This window comes from Myotis brandtii, unplaced genomic scaffold (assembly GCF_000412655.1).
Source record: "Myotis brandtii unplaced genomic scaffold, ASM41265v1 scaffold633, whole genome shotgun sequence".
Lineage (NCBI taxonomy): Eukaryota > Metazoa > Chordata > Mammalia > Chiroptera > Vespertilionidae > Myotis > Myotis brandtii.
In genome coordinates, this window is record NW_005370423.1 from 2,684,698 (window position 1) to 2,704,574 (window position 19,877).

A 19,877-nucleotide genomic window follows, 5' to 3' on the forward strand; every position below is an offset into this window, starting at 1 on the left:
TGTGCACAGAGGCAGCTCCTGTTACTACGGCCCCTCGCCACCTCTCCCCTCCTTGGCTCACAGGCCCTCCTCTGATACACCGCCTCACACAGACCAGGAGCACCGATCGAGTTTCTTTGAAAATGATAAATTCAGTTGCTTCTCTTTCTTTCATCTTAACCTGAGCTGCTCTCCGAGGCAGCTTCTTATATTCCAAGAGTGGAATGGAATGTATTAAAAATTCCAAGGTCTCGCCAACGGACCAATCACGCAGCACGTTCTTATCAAAATAGAACGGGAGCCACCATTAAGTAGTTAGGCCAATGGTTTAAAGAGTGACTGTTAAAAACACTTCCTGGGTACATACCCAAAAGAACTGAAAGCAGGGACTCAAGCAGGTATTTGCATCCCCGTACTCACTGCAGCATTATTCAACAGCCAGAGGTTGGAAGCCACCCAGGTGTCCATCCACAGATGAATGGATAAACCAAATGTGGTACATACAGCCTGGCCAGTGTTGCTCAGTGGTTGAGCATGGACCTATGAACCAGGAGGTCATGGTTTGATACCTGGTCAGGGGCACATGCCCGGGTTGCAGGCTGGATCCCAAATGGGGGCCGTGCAGGAGGCAGCCAATCAATGAGTCTCTCTCATCACTGATGTTTCTCTCTCTCCCACTCCCTTCCTCACTGAAATCAATAAAATATATATATAGTGAGTAGTCACATCTTAGATGCCCACAGCCCATTTCTGATCTTCCTAGTTAGTAAGGGACCCTGAGAGCAGCATTTCTCCATCAGACAACAGTATTCTGTTACATGGAAAACAAGTCGACTCTAGGAGGCTTCCCAACTACGCACACCGCTTGAATTCAGGGTCTCCACTTCAATATTAAAAATTTCAGAACAGACATAATAAGCACAGAAGGCCCGGATTGGTGAAATCAAGGAGTTTCAGCCTCCCATCTCTACAGGTTACTGAAAAGCACCTGTCACAGCCGGCTAAGCTTTACCTGCCACCAGTGTCTTCAACAGGGTATACGCCATGGAACTGACAGGGGCCCGCATGGCGGATTCCAGCACGTGCAGCGCTGAGGCACTGAGCGATTTCAGTAGCTCTGGGTTCTCTTCAGTTACCGTCTGCAAGCAATAGGCTAGGAAGACAAGAATGAAATGCTCAGAAACAATGAATTCTGCGAGGGTAACTCACACCAAAATAGCTCCATTTAACTCCTCGCCTGAATTCAAACAAGACAAATAAATCTATGACAAGACTAAAGACACAAAAATAGAAGTGAGGTTTTTCTTTTAAAAGCAATGAACTAACTTTCCTGAAACTCTTATTGTAATAAAACCCACCCTCTGAGATTAAAAGTCACCTGCCAATCCTCCACTGTTTATGAAACTCCACATTTACTCAGTCTGCCCCCTGCCAAAGAGTCCATTTTAAGAAAAAGATTTTTAAATTTTCCCAGTAGTATTTGCTCCCCCCCCCCCACTTTTTTCTTTTTCTTTTCTGTGCTCTTAAAAGTATCCATTAGAGCCAAGAGAAACAGCATTAAGGGGAATGTGCTTCGTCCTTGCCAGGAGAATGCACAGTTAAATAAAGGATGCCTGCTGGGATTATGGGCAGAAAAGGGATGCTTTTCATCAATTATTTCTCCGCTCTACTCCAAGTTCTCCGGTTTCAGCTCCTACCTCACCCATGGCTCTCTAACCCCGTGGACAGGAGGAGGGAGGCGGGCAGCTTTGCCATCCCACGGAAGGGAAGCAGGCCTGCGAGAAATTTCAATCATTTGCTTTCCTCTCTCAAAAAAAAGCCCAGATTTACCAGTTTTATGCTAAAGGTAGGAGACAGCAGCCCGGCTGGTGTGGCTCAGTGATTGAGCACCGACCCATGAACCAAGAGGCCACCGGTTCGATCTCGGTCAGGGTGCATGCCTGGGTTGTGGGCTCAATCCCCAGTAGGGGTGTGCCGGAGGCAGCTGATCGATGATGCTTCTCTCTCATTGATGTTTCTATCTTTCTATCCTATCCCTCTCTCCTCCTCTCTCTCTAAAAATCAATAAAAACATGTTTAAAAAAGAAGTAGGAGACAGTGGTGCAAGGCATTTAAATAGGTCCAGAATCCAATGACCTTTGGCTGCAAGGCCTGGCAGCTGTGGGTCACTGTTTCTCCGTGAATGGGAGACAGGAGCTCAGGAAGTGAGAGGCTTCTATGAATGTAACAGCAGAAGCCTCACAGGCTCAATTAACTGCTTCCCTCCCTTTCCGAGTGAAGAGCAGGAAAACTGTGGAAGTACTGACCACAGATTTTAAAAGATTCAGAACAGAGCTCAGCTATGCATTTGCACACGAGAAAACATGCTACATCTGAATAAACCTTTTTCAAACAAGGCCACACGTAAGGAGATCATCACCGTTTCTTCACTTACCTGCTGAAATAGCCAGGTCGACATTGCTGGGAAACCTACTTAAGTACTTTAATACAATCTCCAAGCACCCTTCTTTGTTGAATATAGACACTGCTCTGTTACTGCATTCACTAAATTGAAGGCGGGAAAAAAGTGTTACTATTTACATTTTCACATTAAGAAATCAACCACAGAAATTCATGAAAAAGTCAGCCAGGTTTTATAACAGAACCAGAGCTGGAGTCAAACACCCGCCATTTTATGAAGAAACCACTGCCCTCGGTCCTCTCTGGACAGGAACGCAGCCGGTGTCTGCGTCTACTTCTCTACCCGGTGGGCTCTTCTGCCCGTCTCTCTGCCTGACCCCCGTCTGCTCACAGGCGGTCAGAGCTGGACGAGCCTGAGAAACCACTTCCTTCCAGAGGAGACCCAGGCCCCAGAGGTGCGTGACCTGCCCAAGGACCACACCTTCTGTGAGTGGTGGCTCCTAGGGTCGGCCACTGCGCTTCCCACCGCGCCACAGTGACAATAAGTTAAAGGCCTCTGTGCTTATCCCCAAAGGCACGCAATTTTAAGAAAGTAGAATTAAATTTTAGCCATTCTTTCTAGACTATGATAATTTCAACAAGCAGAATTTACAGTCTGCAACGGAGATCCTGCTTTATTTTTAAAAACCGTACTATCTGTTAATAAAAAAATCAGAATTAATGTTATCACTGCTATTATCATATGTACTAAATACACGGTAAACAGAGCTAACTGTAATAATGACAGCCAGGTTTCCAGAGAAAATATTGCCCCATACATACCACATACCCATATCACACACTAAGAGCTAAGCTGATTGCAGCACTAAATCCGGCCCTACGAGCTGAAACATAAACTGTTCCTGTCTTCCTATCTCTATCTAGTTACTGCACACGCCACGAGCCTGCCCTCAAGAAGCCCAGCTAAGTCAGTACAGCCAGGAAGGTGAACACACATGCACTGAGACAGTAAAAGTGCACATGTATGTAAGTATATTTACAATATAAACTACAAGCAAACACGGCAGTGGCATGACAGAGAGAGGCTCACAGGCATCAGGAGAGAGCTCACTGAGGAGATTACACTTTCAGGCTCTTCCCGGAGAACTTTCTAGAGAATCTCCAAGTTCAACAGTTTCTATAGGTTGAAGTTACGTGGCCCGGTGCGGTGGCTCAATGGTTGACCCCATGAATCAGGAGGTCAGGGCTCGATTCCCAGTCAGTCGGGGCACAGGCCTGGGGTGCAGGCTCGAGCCCCAGTGGGGGGCGGGCAGGAGGCAGCTGATCAGTGATCCTCTCTCATCATTGGTGTTTCTCGCTCCCTCCCCCTTCATCTCTGAAATCAATAAAAACATTTAATAAATAAATAAAGTCACGTGGTGCCCCGCCGCTGGCTCCAATGCCGTCTCCTCACATCGGCTCTCCCGTGCTGCTGGGGGAGCGCGTGCACTAGTTTCCCATGAACCAAAGGCAAGTTGGGGCTGCTGTGTCGGCAGCTTTCAGATCTGAGTCTTGTCTTCTAAGAAATACCCGTGCTTTTGGCCAGAAGTTATAATTGCTACTGACTAAACAGAAGGAGCTCTGGCAGCATCTTGCTAAAAATGGAGAACATAAAATGGGGGAGAAAAAAGGAGATCCAGGTTGTGTTTCTAGCCATTTGCGCTCCTAAGAGCAAGTGCACCCAGGCCACGGCTGCGGCAGTCCTGGAATGGAGCGGGGCCGGGGGAGCTCCTCCAGGCACCTGCTTCCCTGTCGCATGGCAACGCAGGGTGGGGGAGTCAAGCACCACCGAGCCGTGTGGTCCCTGTCTCGGTCCAGATGCCAGACCAAAGCAGCGACTGCGCGGGGCCGGCTGGCTTTAAGACAGCTGCCACTGCAGGTACACGGCGGTGGGGGAAGGGTGTGCGGTACGTGCCAGTGGCCAAGGCTCCCTGTGTTTTGGTCAGTAGTAAGGACTGGGGAGAAGCGCGGAGAAGCAGGAAAAGATGCAGTGATGAGGGACCAAGCGGGGAGGAGGACTCAGCACCTGACCTGACCACCCACCAGGGTCAGCGTCCGGGTTACAGGCGCACAGCGGAGAGCAGAGCGTCCCCGGGGCTGAGCCGAGCCTCACCAGATGTTCCACAGCACGTTCACGGCCTCGTTGGCTATGTTCTCAACAGAATGTCTGTGCTGCTCCTTCTCTTCCCGCGGAGGCACCTCGTTGGAATCCAGTCCAGCGCTACACTGTAACCAAACATCAAAAGTAGCACCTGGTTCAAAAGAACAATGAAACCAAAAGGCTAATGACAGCGAAGAATCACAAAATCTAAACATCAGAAATTATAGTGGTTCACAAGCCTGCTCCCCTTTGGCAAGAGGACCAAGGAGTCTCGGGTTTGATTCCCAGTCAAGGGCACGAACTTGGGTTGCAGGATCCCTGCCCCCATCGGGGTGCATGCGGGAAGCATCCGATGATGTGTCTTTCTCACATCGATGTTTCTCTCTCTCCCCGCCTCCCTTCCACTCCTCCACTCTCTGTGGAAATTAATGGAAAAAATATCCTCAGGTGAGGATTAACAAAACAAACAAGACAAAAAAATAAAAATGTAAAATCAATACAAAGTATTTAATCTAATGTGATAAAGACAGTAAACAAGGCAAAGAAAACCAACACATGGTAAGATCTAACATCTACGCAGTACCTTCTAAATGCAAGGCACCAGTCTACGCACCTCACATATACTGAGTCACTTAACCCTCACCACAAGCCCATGAAGTAGAGGAACCATTGTCCAGTCTTCCACTACCGCAGGAAACTGAGGTTCAGAGAGCTGCTGAGGGGGTAGCGTGGGATTCAGACCCAGGCATCCTGGCTCCAGAGCGGGTGCTGGTGACCCCCCTGTGTACTGCGCCTCGAGCAGCATCCACAGCGTCCCCTAAAGCAGGGCCTCTTGCCTCGGCACGGCCGGCGTTTTAGACCCGACGAGTCTCTACTGTGGGGCTGACGTGTGCACTGCAGGAGGGTTAGCAGCATCCTCGGTCACCACCTGCCAGGAGCAGCCCCACCCCCAAGCTGTGACCATCAAAGATGGCTCCTGTGGGGCAAGTCACTCCTGGTGGAACCACTGCTTTACAAAAAACAGGCTGGTGCCTCTCATAGAACTGGATGACCCTGAGAGAGCACTGAGTGAAAATCACCCCTCAGGACAGCACCGTGGATCAGAGGCACGCCAGGGAGAGAGCGCCCTGATCCTGGAACTCGAATCACGCAAAAAAAGTTGGCACGGTATTAAATCTGGGAACTTAATGTCATCTTTCAGGCAAAAAAACAAACAAAAAACAGATATTTTACAGATGCCAAGTGAACTGCTGTGAGGGTTTAACAATATATAAAAGAGCACCTGGTGCATAAAGAAGGAATGCTAATTACTTTGTTGTATGAAGTTTAATGCCTAAAGAAATCTGTCTATAGTTTTGGGAAGGTCTTTTCCAACTAGTATATAAATAAAGGTAGTGGGGACAAACTAGAGACTGCTATCAACGATGAGAGATCAGTGTTTCCAGGAAAAGAAATAAAATTCCCATAGGATATTTTGAGGGAAGACAACATAATACCCAAGTACTAAAACAAAAAACCCTGAGTTTGCATACTAAACGCTCCATCTGACAACTGCCCCCAGGATTCTGTAGAAGCTGCATACCTCCCGGAGCAGGGCGACCAGGGGCGTCATGATGTCCTTCGTCACCATGTCATCGCAAACCTCAAAACCTCCACAAGCACTGAGATTCCTACACGAGGAGTTTAAGACACGTGTTACTTTCAGAGCACATCACAAAGCACCATGAAGCCCTCCAATGTATTTCCATTTCTAACCAGGATTAAGGTTTCCCAGACGAAATTGCTTATTATTTTGATAAGATGTTGCAGAACCAATCCCGGGATTCCCACCTGTTCTGACCGCTGTCCTACCCGATGTAAACAAAGGACTTGGTCATGCAACAAGTCCGTCTGAGAAGCGCGTAGGTGTGTGCCTACGGGGATGGGAGGGGGAAAGGCTTTTCCTATTTAATGTGAATAAACCACAGCCTAATCTCCATGAAGGGACACTGTCTTGGAACCTACTGAGGACATCCCTGAGGCACCCCTGACCTGTGAAGCCAACGAATGAAACACAATAGACAGAGGCAGAGTTGTAAGGACTACAAACACCAACATCTACTCTTGCCCCCTCTACAGTCCATTGGCTGCACAGCCGCCAGAGTGCCTTTTTGAAAAGGTAATTTGGATCATGTCACTCCTGCTCAGAACGAATAGGTCCTTTAGTCCCGCACCCCCAAGCCCTTGTCCATCTCTCCAGCCCTCCTCTCCCATAACACCGCGCCCCCATCCGACTCAGCCACACCAACCTGCCATTCTTTAACCGTGCCAAGGCCTCTGCTGCCTCCCTTCTCTGCTGCTCCTCCCCCGCCCCGGCCCGTTCCTGGCAGCTGTCACCCAGAGGGCATCCACTTTAAAGTAACGTCTCACCCCCAATTCATCCTCCTCTTGGTTTTCTCCAGAGCACGTCTCACTCTGGCGGCGGGGATCTCGGCCGTCTCGCCCCATGTGCTGCCTGAATCACAACCCCCTGCACCCAGAAGCCCTGGCACATTTGTACTGGGAGCCTTTCCTGACTCTCAGGACGCTCTGGAGGGTTCCTGGAGAGGGGACAATGTGCGCTAGGCCCTGAGGGAGGACGCTGGGCAGGGGGAGCCTCTGGGGTCTGAGTTCAAATCCTCCCTCTGCAAAGGGAGCCTCTGGGGTCTGAGTTCAAATCCTCCCTCTGCAAAGGGAGCCTCTGGGGTCTGAGTTCAAATCCTCCCTCTGCAAAGGGAGCCTCTGGGGTCTGAGTTCAAATCCTCCCTCTGCAAAGGGAGCCTCTGGGGTCTGAGTTCAAATCCTCCCTCTGCAAAGGGAGCCTCTGGGGTCTGAGTTCAAATCCTCCCTCTGCAAAGGGAGCCTCTGGGGTCTGAGTTCAAATCCTCCCTCTGCAAAGGGAGCCTCTGGGGTCTGAGTTCAAATCCTCCCTCTGCAAAGGGAGCCTCTGGGGTCTGAGTTCAAATCCTCCCTCTGCAAAGGGAGCCTCTGGGGTCTGAGTTCAAATCCTCCCTCTGCAAAGGGAGCCTCTGGGGTCTGAGTTCAAATCCTCCCTCTGCAAAGGGAGCCTCTGGGGTCTGAGTTCAAATCCTCCCTCTGCAAAGGGAGCCTCTGGGGTCTGAGTTCAAATCCTCCCTCTGCAAAGGGAGCCTCTGGGGTCTGAGTTCAAATCCTCCCTCTGCAAAGGGAGCCTCTGGGGTCTGAGTTCAAATCCTCCCTCTGCAAAGGGAGCCTCTGGGGTCTGAGTTCAAATCCTCCCTCTGCAAAGGGAGCCTCTGGGGTCTGAGTTCAAATCCTCCCTCTGCAAAGGGAGCCTCTGGGGTCTGAGTTCAAATCCTCCCTCTGCAAAGGGAGCCTCTGGGGTCTGAGTTCAAATCCTCCCTCTGCAAAGGGAGCCTCTGGGGTCTGAGTTCAAATCCTCCCTCTGCAAAGGGAGCCTCTGGGGTCTGAGTTCAAATCCTCCCTCTGCAAAGGGAGCCTCTGGGGTCTGAGTTCAAATCCTCCCTCTGCAAAGGGAGCCTCTGGGGTCTGAGTTCAAATCCTCCCTCTGCAAAGGGAGCCTCTGGGGTCTGAGTTCAAATCCTCCCTCTGCAAAGGGAGCCTCTGGGGTCTGAGTTCAAATCCTCCCTCTGCAAAGGGAGCCTCTGGGGTCTGAGTTCAAATCCTCCCTCTGCAAAGGGAGCCTCTGGGGTCTGAGTTCAAATCCTCCCTCTGCAAAGGGAGCCTCTGGGGTCTGAGTTCAAATCCTCCCTCTGCAAAGGGAGCCTCTGGGGTCTGAGTTCAAATCCTCCCTCTGCAAAGGGAGCCTCTGGGGTCTGAGTTCAAATCCTCCCCTGGCTGAGGGGCGGGGTCCCGTGGGATTTCCTGGGAAGGAGGCTGGATTTGAATGGGATGCACCTCCCACCAGCTGGTGCGGTTTATTGCGACTGAACCTCGCCAAATTACCAAATTTAATTTCTATAATAATCAAATGGGATTAAGGATACCTAACTAGCAAGGTTATTGTGAGGCTTAAATGAAATTATGTGAAGCACCTAACACCAAGCCTAAGGTACAGGAGGTGCTCAAAAAAAGACGAACCACGATTTAGTGTCCCTGGTGCCTAGCACAACTCCTGACATAGACAAATCCCAGCTAGTATTTCAGAATGGACTCCTTTAAGAAGTTCCTTCATCTTCCTGCCTCAGTTTCTTCATCAGTGAAATGGAGACATAATAAAATATACCTAATGCAGTTGTCATAGGATTGTTAGTGTTAAAGGTGCTAAGAACAGAGCCTGGCACATAATAAGCACTACATTAGAGGCCGAATGTCCTTTCTCTTGCATTTAATCCACTATTCAGAAGTTTGCTTAGTTCAAAATACAGACTGAATTCCCTCATGGTGATTTCAACTGAGATATTGACATTGGGTAAGGTTGTAACAGTGGGATCTTTTTTTTTCACTTTTAGGATTTAACAGATTTACTAAGCAGTGACTTTGTAGCCAAGTGCTTTACATGAATTAACATGTTTAATATTCTATAAACCTGAGAGACTGACCAACCCTATACAGGGTTGGGCAAAAGCAGGTTTACAGTCATTTGTATGGAAAATAATACAATAATAAATAATAATACAAGAATAAACTGTTTTGCGTGCTCACAACTGCAAACTTCCTTTTGCTCCACCCTGCATTTTATCTACCCAGGAGAAATGAGGAAAGTTGCAAGGAGCAGATCTGAGATTCAAATCCCGCCTGGCTTAGCCCGTGTTCCTAACAATTACATTGTAATAGCTCATGAATTAAGTCCAACACACACGCACACACTCACACATCCTTTCAAGCTGAGTCCAGAGACGTGGGTTCTGGTGCTGCCTCTGTCTTTACGAAGTCATTGGGATCTAAAGTCACTTTGAAAACCTGAGGCTGTCTGCCCCGCCTGTAAAATCAGAGGACTAGCCTCCACTAATACCTACCTGGTGGTGTGGAAGCAGGTATGAGGGTGAGGGCAGTGGCGAGGAGAAACTAACTTGGCAACAACCCTTGGGCCTATTTCAACCAGAGTCAAGGTTTGCTTGGAAAACGAATTTTTCTGCTAGAAGTGTGAAAAACCTCTTACAAAAGTTTCTTTCTTGGAGACTCCAAGGAGGCTGGTGCCAGGAAGCCTGGGAAATCCTCTCCAAATGCATGCAAAGTGTGTGCATGTACACAGCCTATCTTTCTAGGGGAGAAGTCGCACGGCTTTAATCAAAATACTCAAAGAAGCTGATAACTCCAGAAAGATCTAAGGACCTAACGAGTTCCTCTTTTTAATCGTTACTGTTGAAAGTATTACAGATACCCCCTTTTCTCCCCTGACCCCCACCTTTCTCCTTCCACTCGTTCCCCAGGCCTTTACTACACTATTATCTACGTCCAACTTATCCTCTTGCAGGAAGCTGGAAATGCAAGTTTGAGAAAACCTGCACTTCCTGATTAAGAGCCAAGTGTTATTAGACAATGAGGAAGACAAAGTTATAGCTGAATAAATGGGGTATGTACAAGTGCTACTGGAAATTTGCTCTACTGACAGGATTAAAGTAAAGTGTCTCATTTGGAGCTAGCCTGTATTGAGTTACAATAAACCAAGGAAAAAGCCCAATCACCGATTATATATAAAGTCTTTATTTTTATGCACATATTTACCTACAAAATTTACAGAAAATAAAACAACGCAGAATACAGAGAATACCCTCTTAAGACTTCTTAGGAGCAGAGGGTTTTATTGCTACAGTTCAAAGAATAAAACCTGATGCACGTGAAAGCCAGGATGAACACGTTTCATGAAATGGTAGCCTGGTTAAAAAGTTTTTGTCCTATTACTGAATTTACAGCTTTATGTCAAATGAAATTTAAAAGATTGCTCTTGAAATAATTTAAACCTTCTCAAAATCTTCTAATAAACAGGTAAAAGGCACGTCCAGTTTTTAAAATATTTACAGCAATCCCAATACTTTAATTCTAGGTTATATAGTACATGTGGCTAATATGCATACACAGTATGTCAATAACACTCTCTAAACAGTGAGAATTGTACTCTCGTTGGTGGCACCGCCCCCAGTTCTCCTGTGACGGAGTGGATGATCAAGGACACTGTGCAATCCTAGTGCAACGGCACGCTGACCACAGCATAAAATCCCAATTATCTAAAACAATAACCATCAAATTCCCAGACAATACATAATTTATAACTAAACTGGTATTTTCAGAAGCCTCTGGAGTGTTCTTAAAATTATTTCTAAAATATAAAGTAAATTTAGCATTAAATGAAAACAAGGAATAGGAAAATATCTCCCCAATAGTGGCTGAAGTTCACTATCTGGTTTAACAAAAATTGTTTCTCAAAACATCTGTGATTTCTTGCAACATAATGAAGATGAGTTTTCCTCATCAGTCCAAGCCCAACTCGGTGGTTTCCCCGCATTCTGACTGAGAGGAGTGGAAGGACAGGCACCGCTACACTCACAGTAGGTTTTAAAGAGCCGTGGAGCCGGCAAGCTGGCGTTCCTGAAATACTGGTGCAGGAGAACCAAGTCCACATGACGCTCTCCTCTTTGACATTGGCATTGATTTGCTATTTACAGTAGTTTGCAAAAATACATTATAAAAACTGGATGAGGTTCTGTTTCTAAGTTTAACTTAGTAACATACACACATACTTCACCTGCAGCAACCGCTGCAGGATCTGAAGTACTAAAGTGACACTAATACTGATACGCAAACAGCCCGCGGTACCAGCGCTGCTCCTGGGAGTCCCACCGTCAAGCTCTCTGGGTAAATATTGCACACGTCCTGTCGGCTGTCGCTCTGACCGTCCACATCCAACGGCACGGGAACCCCGATGGCTCTGTGCCGCTTCTCCGAAGAAAGGCTGCTGTAGGTCCCGGCACAGTGACTGCAGACTGTCACTGAACATGAGGCCTGGGTTTCAGAATCAGTTTTCCTGTCTGTAACAGTAAAAAATTAAGTTTTTAAATACAGTTCTGTTAAAAAACACCACCGTTTATCTATAAACCTCAAAGGGCCCTTGAAGGGTATTAGAACACCTCTCTATATTTAGTCAAGATTAAGCAATGAAATTATCTTTCAAAGTTTTCTCTGCCTGGCGCTTTCTTCCAAAGTCTTTATTACTTTAAAACACACATGTACAATCTCTATTTGATGTATTCCCTGTTCCCTGGTTACTTAAAAATCAGCCAATCAACTGGATAAAATTAGTGTAATTGGACTAATTTATGTGCTTTACCACAGTGCATAAAATACGAATAAAACGATGTATCTGACAAAAGCATTTCTTTTTCCAGTAGTAAATTTTACTTTTTATTAATTTTTTCAAAGTTGAACTGAACTTTTATTTTCCCAACAGTAAACTTTAATTCCCTCAAGTTACAATGTTAACCAACGGCTGGAATGTGAGAAGAGATGCATCATGATTTTGCATCAAGAAAAATTAAACTGTCAGTTCTACCAATTTAATGGTAAGACACCGCTGACTGAATACATCTCAATTTCAGAGGCTGAAATAGTTAAAAAGTCTTAGAATCAATGCGATAAGGAATATTCCCACTATTAATTCCATGGAGACAATTACTGTTAATGCTTGTTTAACTTAAGCAAAAACAGAGTCCTTTCACGTCTGTACTTTTCAAATGAAGAAAATACTTACGTCATCACAAGACATGTTGTATTCTGCCAATATAGTTCGACACCGCGCGGCGATACTGAAAAACGTGGTTAAAGGAAAACCCGTCATTTATAAGAGGCGTTAACGACGCCCCACTCGCCGAGAAGGCGCCTCAGCTTTGTTCCGAGCAAACTCAGCGAGTAAAGGATACATGGAGGGAGCGACGACTCTCTTGTGAATCCCAGCAAAGAACAGGCCTATCAGAGTGATGCAGCTGATGGTGAAAAACGGGTGATTCCACAAGGACGTGAGGAAGGACACCTGGAAAGAAGGGTTTGCCATAGAAAAATGTTAAAAATCTCCAACAACACAGGTTCCGTCCTACCTCTCCACTCATGCATACACACATGTAACATCTTAATCATCTAAGACACGGGCATTTGAAGACTTCCGATAATGCCAGTTCTCTGTATTGCTATGCAATAAAAATGAAAACACGTATGTTTTATATCTTCAATGCAGCAAGACAATATAGTAATATTCCCTCCATTCATTCCAAATACCCGAACCACTACAAATTCATTCCTGTAATGAAAAGCCACCCTCCCACAACTATCTACTGAGCCCTCCCAGGGCGCGGCCAGTGAAAAGCACACACGCTTACGTCCCGAGAGGGACACGGGGCTGTGCAGGGCTTTCCCAACGTCTGAGGCAGCTCGTGCGCCACGACACGAGTCTTGTGGAGTGAAGAGGACTTGATCTCAATGAAAACACAAGTCACACGTGATCTAGTTAAAAAGTTCCCTGTTAAACAGCTTCCTCAGGACTTGGGCAAACTGTGCCATGCGCAGCCTGGCCCCGTGGAATCGCGTCCTGCCGCACGGGCACATACGCTGCCCTCTTCCTCTCGCCTCTCCACCCGGCTAATCCTGCACATCCTCTATACTCAACTCCAGCCTCCCCTTCCTCCCCGCAGCAGCGATGCGTTTGCTTTTGAAGCCACTAAGATTCCGATGGCCACGGGACCCTCCAGCAGGGAAAAACAACGGGCAGCTACCCGTAAGGAAGCAGAGTTCAGGAGAAAAAAGGGGGAGTCAGATCTGGATCCTCAGTCGATAGCAGAAAACAGGACCACACACAACACTAACATCATGTGGAGGGGCAGGCGTCCAGGAGCCACGTTCGGAAAACAAGCAGGCACTGAAACCAGACTCCTGGGGGACAGGGAAGCAGGCGGAAGGAGAGAAGCCCAATATTTGATCGGGCAACAGAAATCAAGTGGACCAGGAAGTCAGGGAGAGCGAGGGAATCCAGCTCAGGGCCTCTGCACCCCCGGCACACCACGAGGTGCGCACCCGTTTCAGGACAAAGACTGAACTTATGAAAGCACCTGGCAGACGGCCTAGCATGGTCCCGGTTAAATAAACTTGTCAAACGAAGCAACAAGAGGCTGGAAACGCCAGGAGGACGAAGCTCCCAGAAGGATGAGCTCCTGAAGGAAGATCACTATTCCAGAGGCCTGTCTTCTCAAAACCTGAGGACAGCGAATCCCCACGGGCCAGCTGCTTTATGTGCCTGCGCAATGTCAGCACAGACAGTTTTGTGCTTTCACTTTAATGAGACCAGCCGGTGCCAGCCTGCTCTCCTCCGTGGCCACAACCGACCGCCTCCAAGCAACAGCGTCCTTAGATCTGGGGGCCCGTGTTTCCCGGTTTGCCAGGTCCCTCTCCCGCGTCCCTCCAGCTGGCCTCTGGCTTTGAGTCTGCATCTCGGGCCACAGACACAATTGCTATTGAAAAGGCTTGTCAGGTTGGAGCTTATTAAATACTAAAATATACAGAGCCAACCCTTAGGCTAATCCTCACATTCTCACCTAATTTAGAAAATCATATTAACTACAGAGTTTTGGGCCTATTTCAAATTACATTTAATTCTGTGTTTTATTAAGATCTCAACTAGCTGAAAATCAGCTTGTATTTTTCCCAATTAGAAGTCAGCTTCATTTCCCAGGACAGACCTTTTTCAATCTTCTTGCAGCTTCCTTCCCTCTTCCCCTACAGAGGAGTACCAAGTGCAGCCTTAAGATCGGGTTTTTATAAATGAACACACAGGAGAGTTCCGTTCTGCCACAAAAGCCCTCTATTAACATAAAGTTCCATCACCAGCCTCCCCTGCTTATTACAACCCCCCCCAGTGGATCCAGGCAGGAGACTACATGGTAAGGAACCCCGGCTGCCTGAGCTGCCGCGCAGCCTGCTGACAAGCCTTCCCAGCAGGCTCTTCTCCTGTATAAAAGGTCATAAATGCAGCTACTGAAATGGGCGACCTAATTCCAGTTTATAATGGGGAAGTGGGATTAAGATTTGTGAAAATTATAAATTTTTACATAAATAACGTTTTTACATAAATTTACATTATTACATAAATAAAGCTGCAAGGGTGGGGGGGGGGCGACTTCACTGATAAATTGGAGACGACTGCTTCTCTAATAAAAAAGCCCGAGCTGGAAATGAAGAGCCAGGTTAGTAGAAAGAGGCAGAATGTGAGAGGCATGCTGCCAGCTTTCATCAAAGGATGCTTCGAGAAATAACATTATGAACCCTGTTATTGCATTGGTAGAGGGATACTCCCGGCAGTGCCCAACGGGAGTGCTCTCGGTGTTTCCTATATTAAACTTCAGGCAGGAAATTTTTTTGGAGATAAACGCTAAGGAAATAAACGCTTTGCTAGCTAAGAAACCTATACGTATATCTTCCCAGATAATGAAAACCATGGAACTGGATGTGACCTTATTGATTGGGTGCCTCCGAGGCTAATCTGTAACTCAATTCTGGAAACTGTGCTGGTGCACATGGCTACACTGTCAGTGACCTGGGATCCTTCCTGGTTTTGTCCTCCAAGTCGAATTAATTTCTAGTCTTGACTTTTTATTACATTTATATTGTGCTATTTTATCACTTGCTTCCTACCAGGCCGCCTCAATGCTGTATGGGGTGAGGAAAGGTATTAACAAAGGGAGCTCATAGGAGAAAATGTTGTTTTGTAATTCGTGAGAGCTGGCCCCGAGGACACTAACTGAAGCAGAACGAAGACTATGTTATAAACCCAGGGACGTAAAAACAGGGACAGATGAGACACGGAAAGCGGCACGCAAGTTCAGAAATGAGTGAGGAGTAGTCACAGTGGAGTTACATTTCTTAGGCCTTTTCCCCTGTAAAGATACGTAATTCCCAATAGCCAGCCCGAGGTTTTCTGCAGCACATGAATGTAAGGCATGTTTTTAACATGATGATTAATATCACTGTTAGTAGTAACAGGCAGCAGCATCTAACACTTTCAATGAACAAAGCACTGTTATAGCCAGTATCGCATTTAGTGTATTAAAGATTTTAAATCAAAACTTCTACCTTTTGTGTCTCGGGGTCTATTAACCAGTTCCAGGCACCAGTAGCCGTACAGACAGATACCACTATAAGAAGCACTGATGAGAGATAAACACAAAATTAGTAAGGAATGAGCTCTGAGCAGGTGACACTGCTGCCACCAGCTACTGATCAATGACAGCAAAGGCAGCGCACTTGAGGAAACGGCATGGGGGCTTGCATGAACCCGAGGAATTCTACACCTGTGGCCTGAGTTACTGCAGATAACGCTGTTCCCCTCGTTACTTTAGTCAGACATATGAAAGTTAATGAAACTAAAGCAATAAAACAAGCTGGTAAAACTTTAAGATTCTACGTTATAACTTCCAGTGTTTTGTACTGATTTTGCAAATTCAAATAAAAAGCAAAACAAAACCCCTCTCATTTTCCAATGTAACCAACCAAACAAAGCCCCCTTTATGAATGCACCGTGAATTCCCACTAAAGGGTTTGCCTTGCAGACCACTGCTGTTTCATTAAACAAAGGTCAGTGTGACTGTGTATGGAGCACAGGAATCGGGATCGGATTTTCTTTAAGGGACTCAAAGGAAGGCTGGGGTAGAAATGACTGATAGTAAGTCTTAAATAAGGTTTCTCTCTCCCCACTTTGCTAGAATTATTTTTAAACGTTCTAAATAAATCATAAGTAAAACTTGGTAAGTGGCATTACTGAAAAATAATAAAAAGGCGCCAAGGCCTAGTTAATATTCTGATCAATACAGTTACTGTCTTCCAGCTGGGACACACAGTTTTAAAATGTAGAGTTCAAGCTTCAGAGAGCAATAGAAATATATTAAATCCTTAGTTGTCTAGAAGTCCTGGCAATTTATTTTAAGAAGAGGCAAATCACAGAAAAACAATCTCATTTTAAGTATTTAATGACAATCAAAATTTCAAAATTAGTTCTCAGCTCAGAACAGATTAAATTCAATTTCCTATAATTCTGTTTCCAAGAAGAAATATACTACAGTACAGTTTTATTGTAAATAAGCCAAGTAGGGGATGCTCAGACACCTACTTTTATATACACACATTAACCATGCTGTCACTTACAGGTAAGCAGAGACCACAACCAGGAGAGGTAAAGTATGGTCACTGTGATGCATTTTATAAGCGAGGGCAGCGTCACATATATTTTAAAAGATTCTCAAGTAGCAGTGAAACAAGGTTTTGGAGGTAATCCTAAGTAAACCAGAGGACCAGAAATAATCACTACTTGTGAATTCTGACCAATGAGAATTCTCAGGGCATAGGATTAAAACTTTGCAAACAGATGTAATAAAAATTACACCAGAAATCTTGACCTGAGAGACCTGTACCTTCACTACTTTTGGCCCCACTACCGAGTGACACTCGAAGCCCAGCATGTCCCTGATGGGTGCTGCACTTCTTTCTTGGCCGGAATCAGGTTCAACAATAAACCTCCAAGAAATTAAGACTGGTCCCAACGTAAGTCAGCAAAGCGTTCTGTTTGCCGACGTCATCATTTGTACATTTGCCTGTATGTGCTTATGTTTCCACTGGGCAGTAACCTCAATTCTTTCTAATCATATTTTGCAATATTCATGATATTTGTGAATAGACAGTAAAAATGTGAAATTTTTTTCTAGGTTAGGCTCTTAAGCAGCATAACCATGCTGTCAAAACCAACGAATTTCATAACCTTTGCAAGTACAGAGTGGGGCAAAAGTAGGTTTACAGTTGTTCTTATGGAAAATAATCTATATAATAAAACCCTAAGCGACCATTATGGTGGAACGACCAGAACAACCAGAACGACTGGTCGCTATGATGCACATTGACCACTAGGGGGCAGACGCTCAATGCAGGAGCTGCCCCCAGGTGGTCAGTGCACTCCCACAGGGGGAGCGCCGCTCAGCCAGTAGCCGGGCTCATGATTGGCGAGCGCAGCGGCGGTGGTGGGAGCATCTAAGGAGCAGCGGGCCGGTGGGCAGTAAGGAGCCAGGGGTCCTGGACTGCAAGAGGGATGGCCAACTGCCGGCAGGGATGTCCTAAGCCAGCAATTGGACATCCCCTGGAGGGTCCTGGACTGCGAGGAAAAAGAAAATTAATACCTGGGTGCATTAAAGGGAAACTACAAAAAATAACAAAGGCAGAGAACATCTTAAAAGTAGTCAGAAGAGCCCTAACCGGTTTGGCTCAGTGGATAGAGCGTCAGCCTGCGGACTCAAGGGTCCCAGGTTCGATTCCGGTCAGGGGCATGTACCTTGGTTGCGGGCACATACCCAGTGGGGAGTGTGCGGGAGGCAGCTGATCGATGTTTCTCTCTCATCGACGTTTCTAACTCTCTATCCCTCTCCCTTCCTCTCTGTAAAAAATCAATAAAATATATTTAAAAAAAAGTAGTCAGAAGAAAACTGGCAGGCAAACATCCCCCAAGGGGTCCTGGACTACAGGCCTGGTGCATGAATTTTGTGCACCAGGCCTCTAGCAAAATAATAATACAAGAATAAACTGTTTTGCACTCACAACTGTAAACCTATTTTGCCCCACTCTATATATGATAAATATTTTTTCCTTAACAAAACTTTATTCCAATCATTTGCAGGTAAATTGTAAAACTGCTAAACAGGCTACTGAGAATTTTATCATATGTGTTGTCTATCAAATTTGTAATATTTGTTCAATAAAAAAATAAAAGTATGTCTATTTTAATGGGAAAATGAAAATTCAACCACAAGGATTATTCTTCAGCCTGGGTGGTGTGGCTTAATTGTTGAGTGTTGACCTATGAACCAAGAGGTCACGGTTCGATGCCGGGTCAGGGCATATGCCCCAGTTTCAGGCTCAATCCCCAATAGGGGGCATGCAGGAGGCAGCCAATCAATGATTCTCTCCCATCCCTCTCTCCCTCTCCTCTCTTCTCTGAAATCAATAAAAAATATATATATTTTTAAATGTTAAAAAAAAAAGAGATTATTCTTCGGGGTGGCCAGTTCCCTTTCTTAAAAATTTCTTTACAGTGCATTGTTTCCGATGCTAAATACATTTAGAAACTGTGGAAACAAAAGGAAACACCTATGGTTCAGTAAAGCCAGTGTTTTTGTTACTCAACCTTTACATAAAAGTAGATCACTGCGAGGCAGGGAGAAAAGTATCCACTGTCAGTCCATTTCCCCTTTAAAAAAACAAAAGCATCCGGCACTTACTTCTCCAGCGCCCAGTGGCAGGTTGCAAGCAATGAATGTATTCCGTGAGTCGCCTCTCGAAAGCCTTGAGATCTAGGCAGAGAGATTGCCGTCCCCGTTAGCTCCTCCTGCTGGTGCGGGTCCCGGGAGATGAGGGATGGACGCTGCACCCCAACTCACGGGCATGGCTGCACCGCCTGCTCCCTTTCCTACCGCGGCTTTAAGCGCCTGACCAACACATCCCGTCTCCTTAGCTGCAATGTCACACCTAAGGGCACCGGCTGGTTCACGCTCAGAAGCTTCTGGAAATGGTATGTGGGGCAGCGGCAGCCTCCAGCGGGGCCAGAGGCTAGGAGTTTGGGGGGTGCAAATGGAAGCGTCAAAACCCGGTGGAGTTCTGATTCTGCTGGAGCCGCGGACTTCCCATCAGACGGAAGGACCTCGTCCCCCCCGATCCCGAGGGCTCGCCCCGCCGTCTAACCAACGGCCAAGCCTCTGCGACTTGGAACCGGTTAACGGGGCTCAGTACTGACGGGGCGCCCGCTACCTCCCAGGCGGTGTCCGGGTCGAGGACAAGAGCATCGGAAACCACCGAGGGCGCAGGCAGCCCCCCTCCCCTCCCGCCCTCGCTCCCCCCGAACGCGGGGAGAGGGGACCTCGGCTCCACCGACGCCCGGACGCCCTCTCGAGCCGGGGGGCGTCCAAGGTGCCCCCGCGAATGAGCAGGGTTGGGGGGGGGGGAGGTGTCGCTCCCACGATCGCGCTTCTTAAACTTTTTTATAAAGGAAACCGAGAGGCAACCCCTGACCCCGGCAGTTACCAGAAACCACGGCAGGAATTGGGGGTCCAAACCCACGGGGTTTTCAGAGTCAAATGCAGGTAAAAGGAATGAGGGGTAAAACCCACGGGGTTTCCAAAATAAAGATGGAGTGAGGGTTCCAACCCACGGGGTTTTGGGAGTAAAATGCAGGTAAAGGAACGAGGGGTACAACCCACGGGGTTTTCGAAATCAAGGGTCGAGGGCTACACCTCCCGGGCTTATCGGAATAAAGCGAGGGGACTCGCAAACGGAAGTGCGAACGTCCACCAATGAATTAGAAACAGCCCCGCACGGGAGCTCGGGT

General features: G+C 46.9%; 2 protein-coding genes across 2 annotated transcripts in view; both read right to left on the reverse strand.

Annotated features, from left to right (window-relative positions):
* The window catches only part of HEATR3 (HEAT repeat containing 3), a gene marked incomplete at its 5' end in the record, with an annotated part of 22,516 nt that extends 16,286 nt beyond the window's left edge, over window positions 1–6,230 (reverse strand). The window contains 4 exons of the mRNA XM_014528402.1: window positions 992–1,132; window positions 2,414–2,523; window positions 4,532–4,644; window positions 6,102–6,230. Coding sequence (XP_014383888.1) covers window positions 992–1,132; window positions 2,414–2,523; window positions 4,532–4,644; window positions 6,102–6,230 — 493 coding nt within the window. The remainder of the gene's footprint in view (window positions 1–991; window positions 1,133–2,413; window positions 2,524–4,531; window positions 4,645–6,101) is intronic.
* A 3,930-nt stretch (window positions 6,231–10,160) lies between these two features.
* CNEP1R1 (CTD nuclear envelope phosphatase 1 regulatory subunit 1) lies at window positions 10,161–18,868 on the reverse strand (the record flags this gene model as incomplete). Its single annotated transcript, XM_014528403.1, has 5 exons — window positions 10,161–11,505; window positions 12,225–12,279; window positions 12,394–12,503; window positions 15,590–15,663; window positions 18,775–18,868. Coding segments are annotated over 5 exons (375 nt in total), but the record flags the coding sequence as incomplete, so codon positions are not given.
* Between the last annotated feature and the right edge of the window lie 1,009 nt (window positions 18,869–19,877).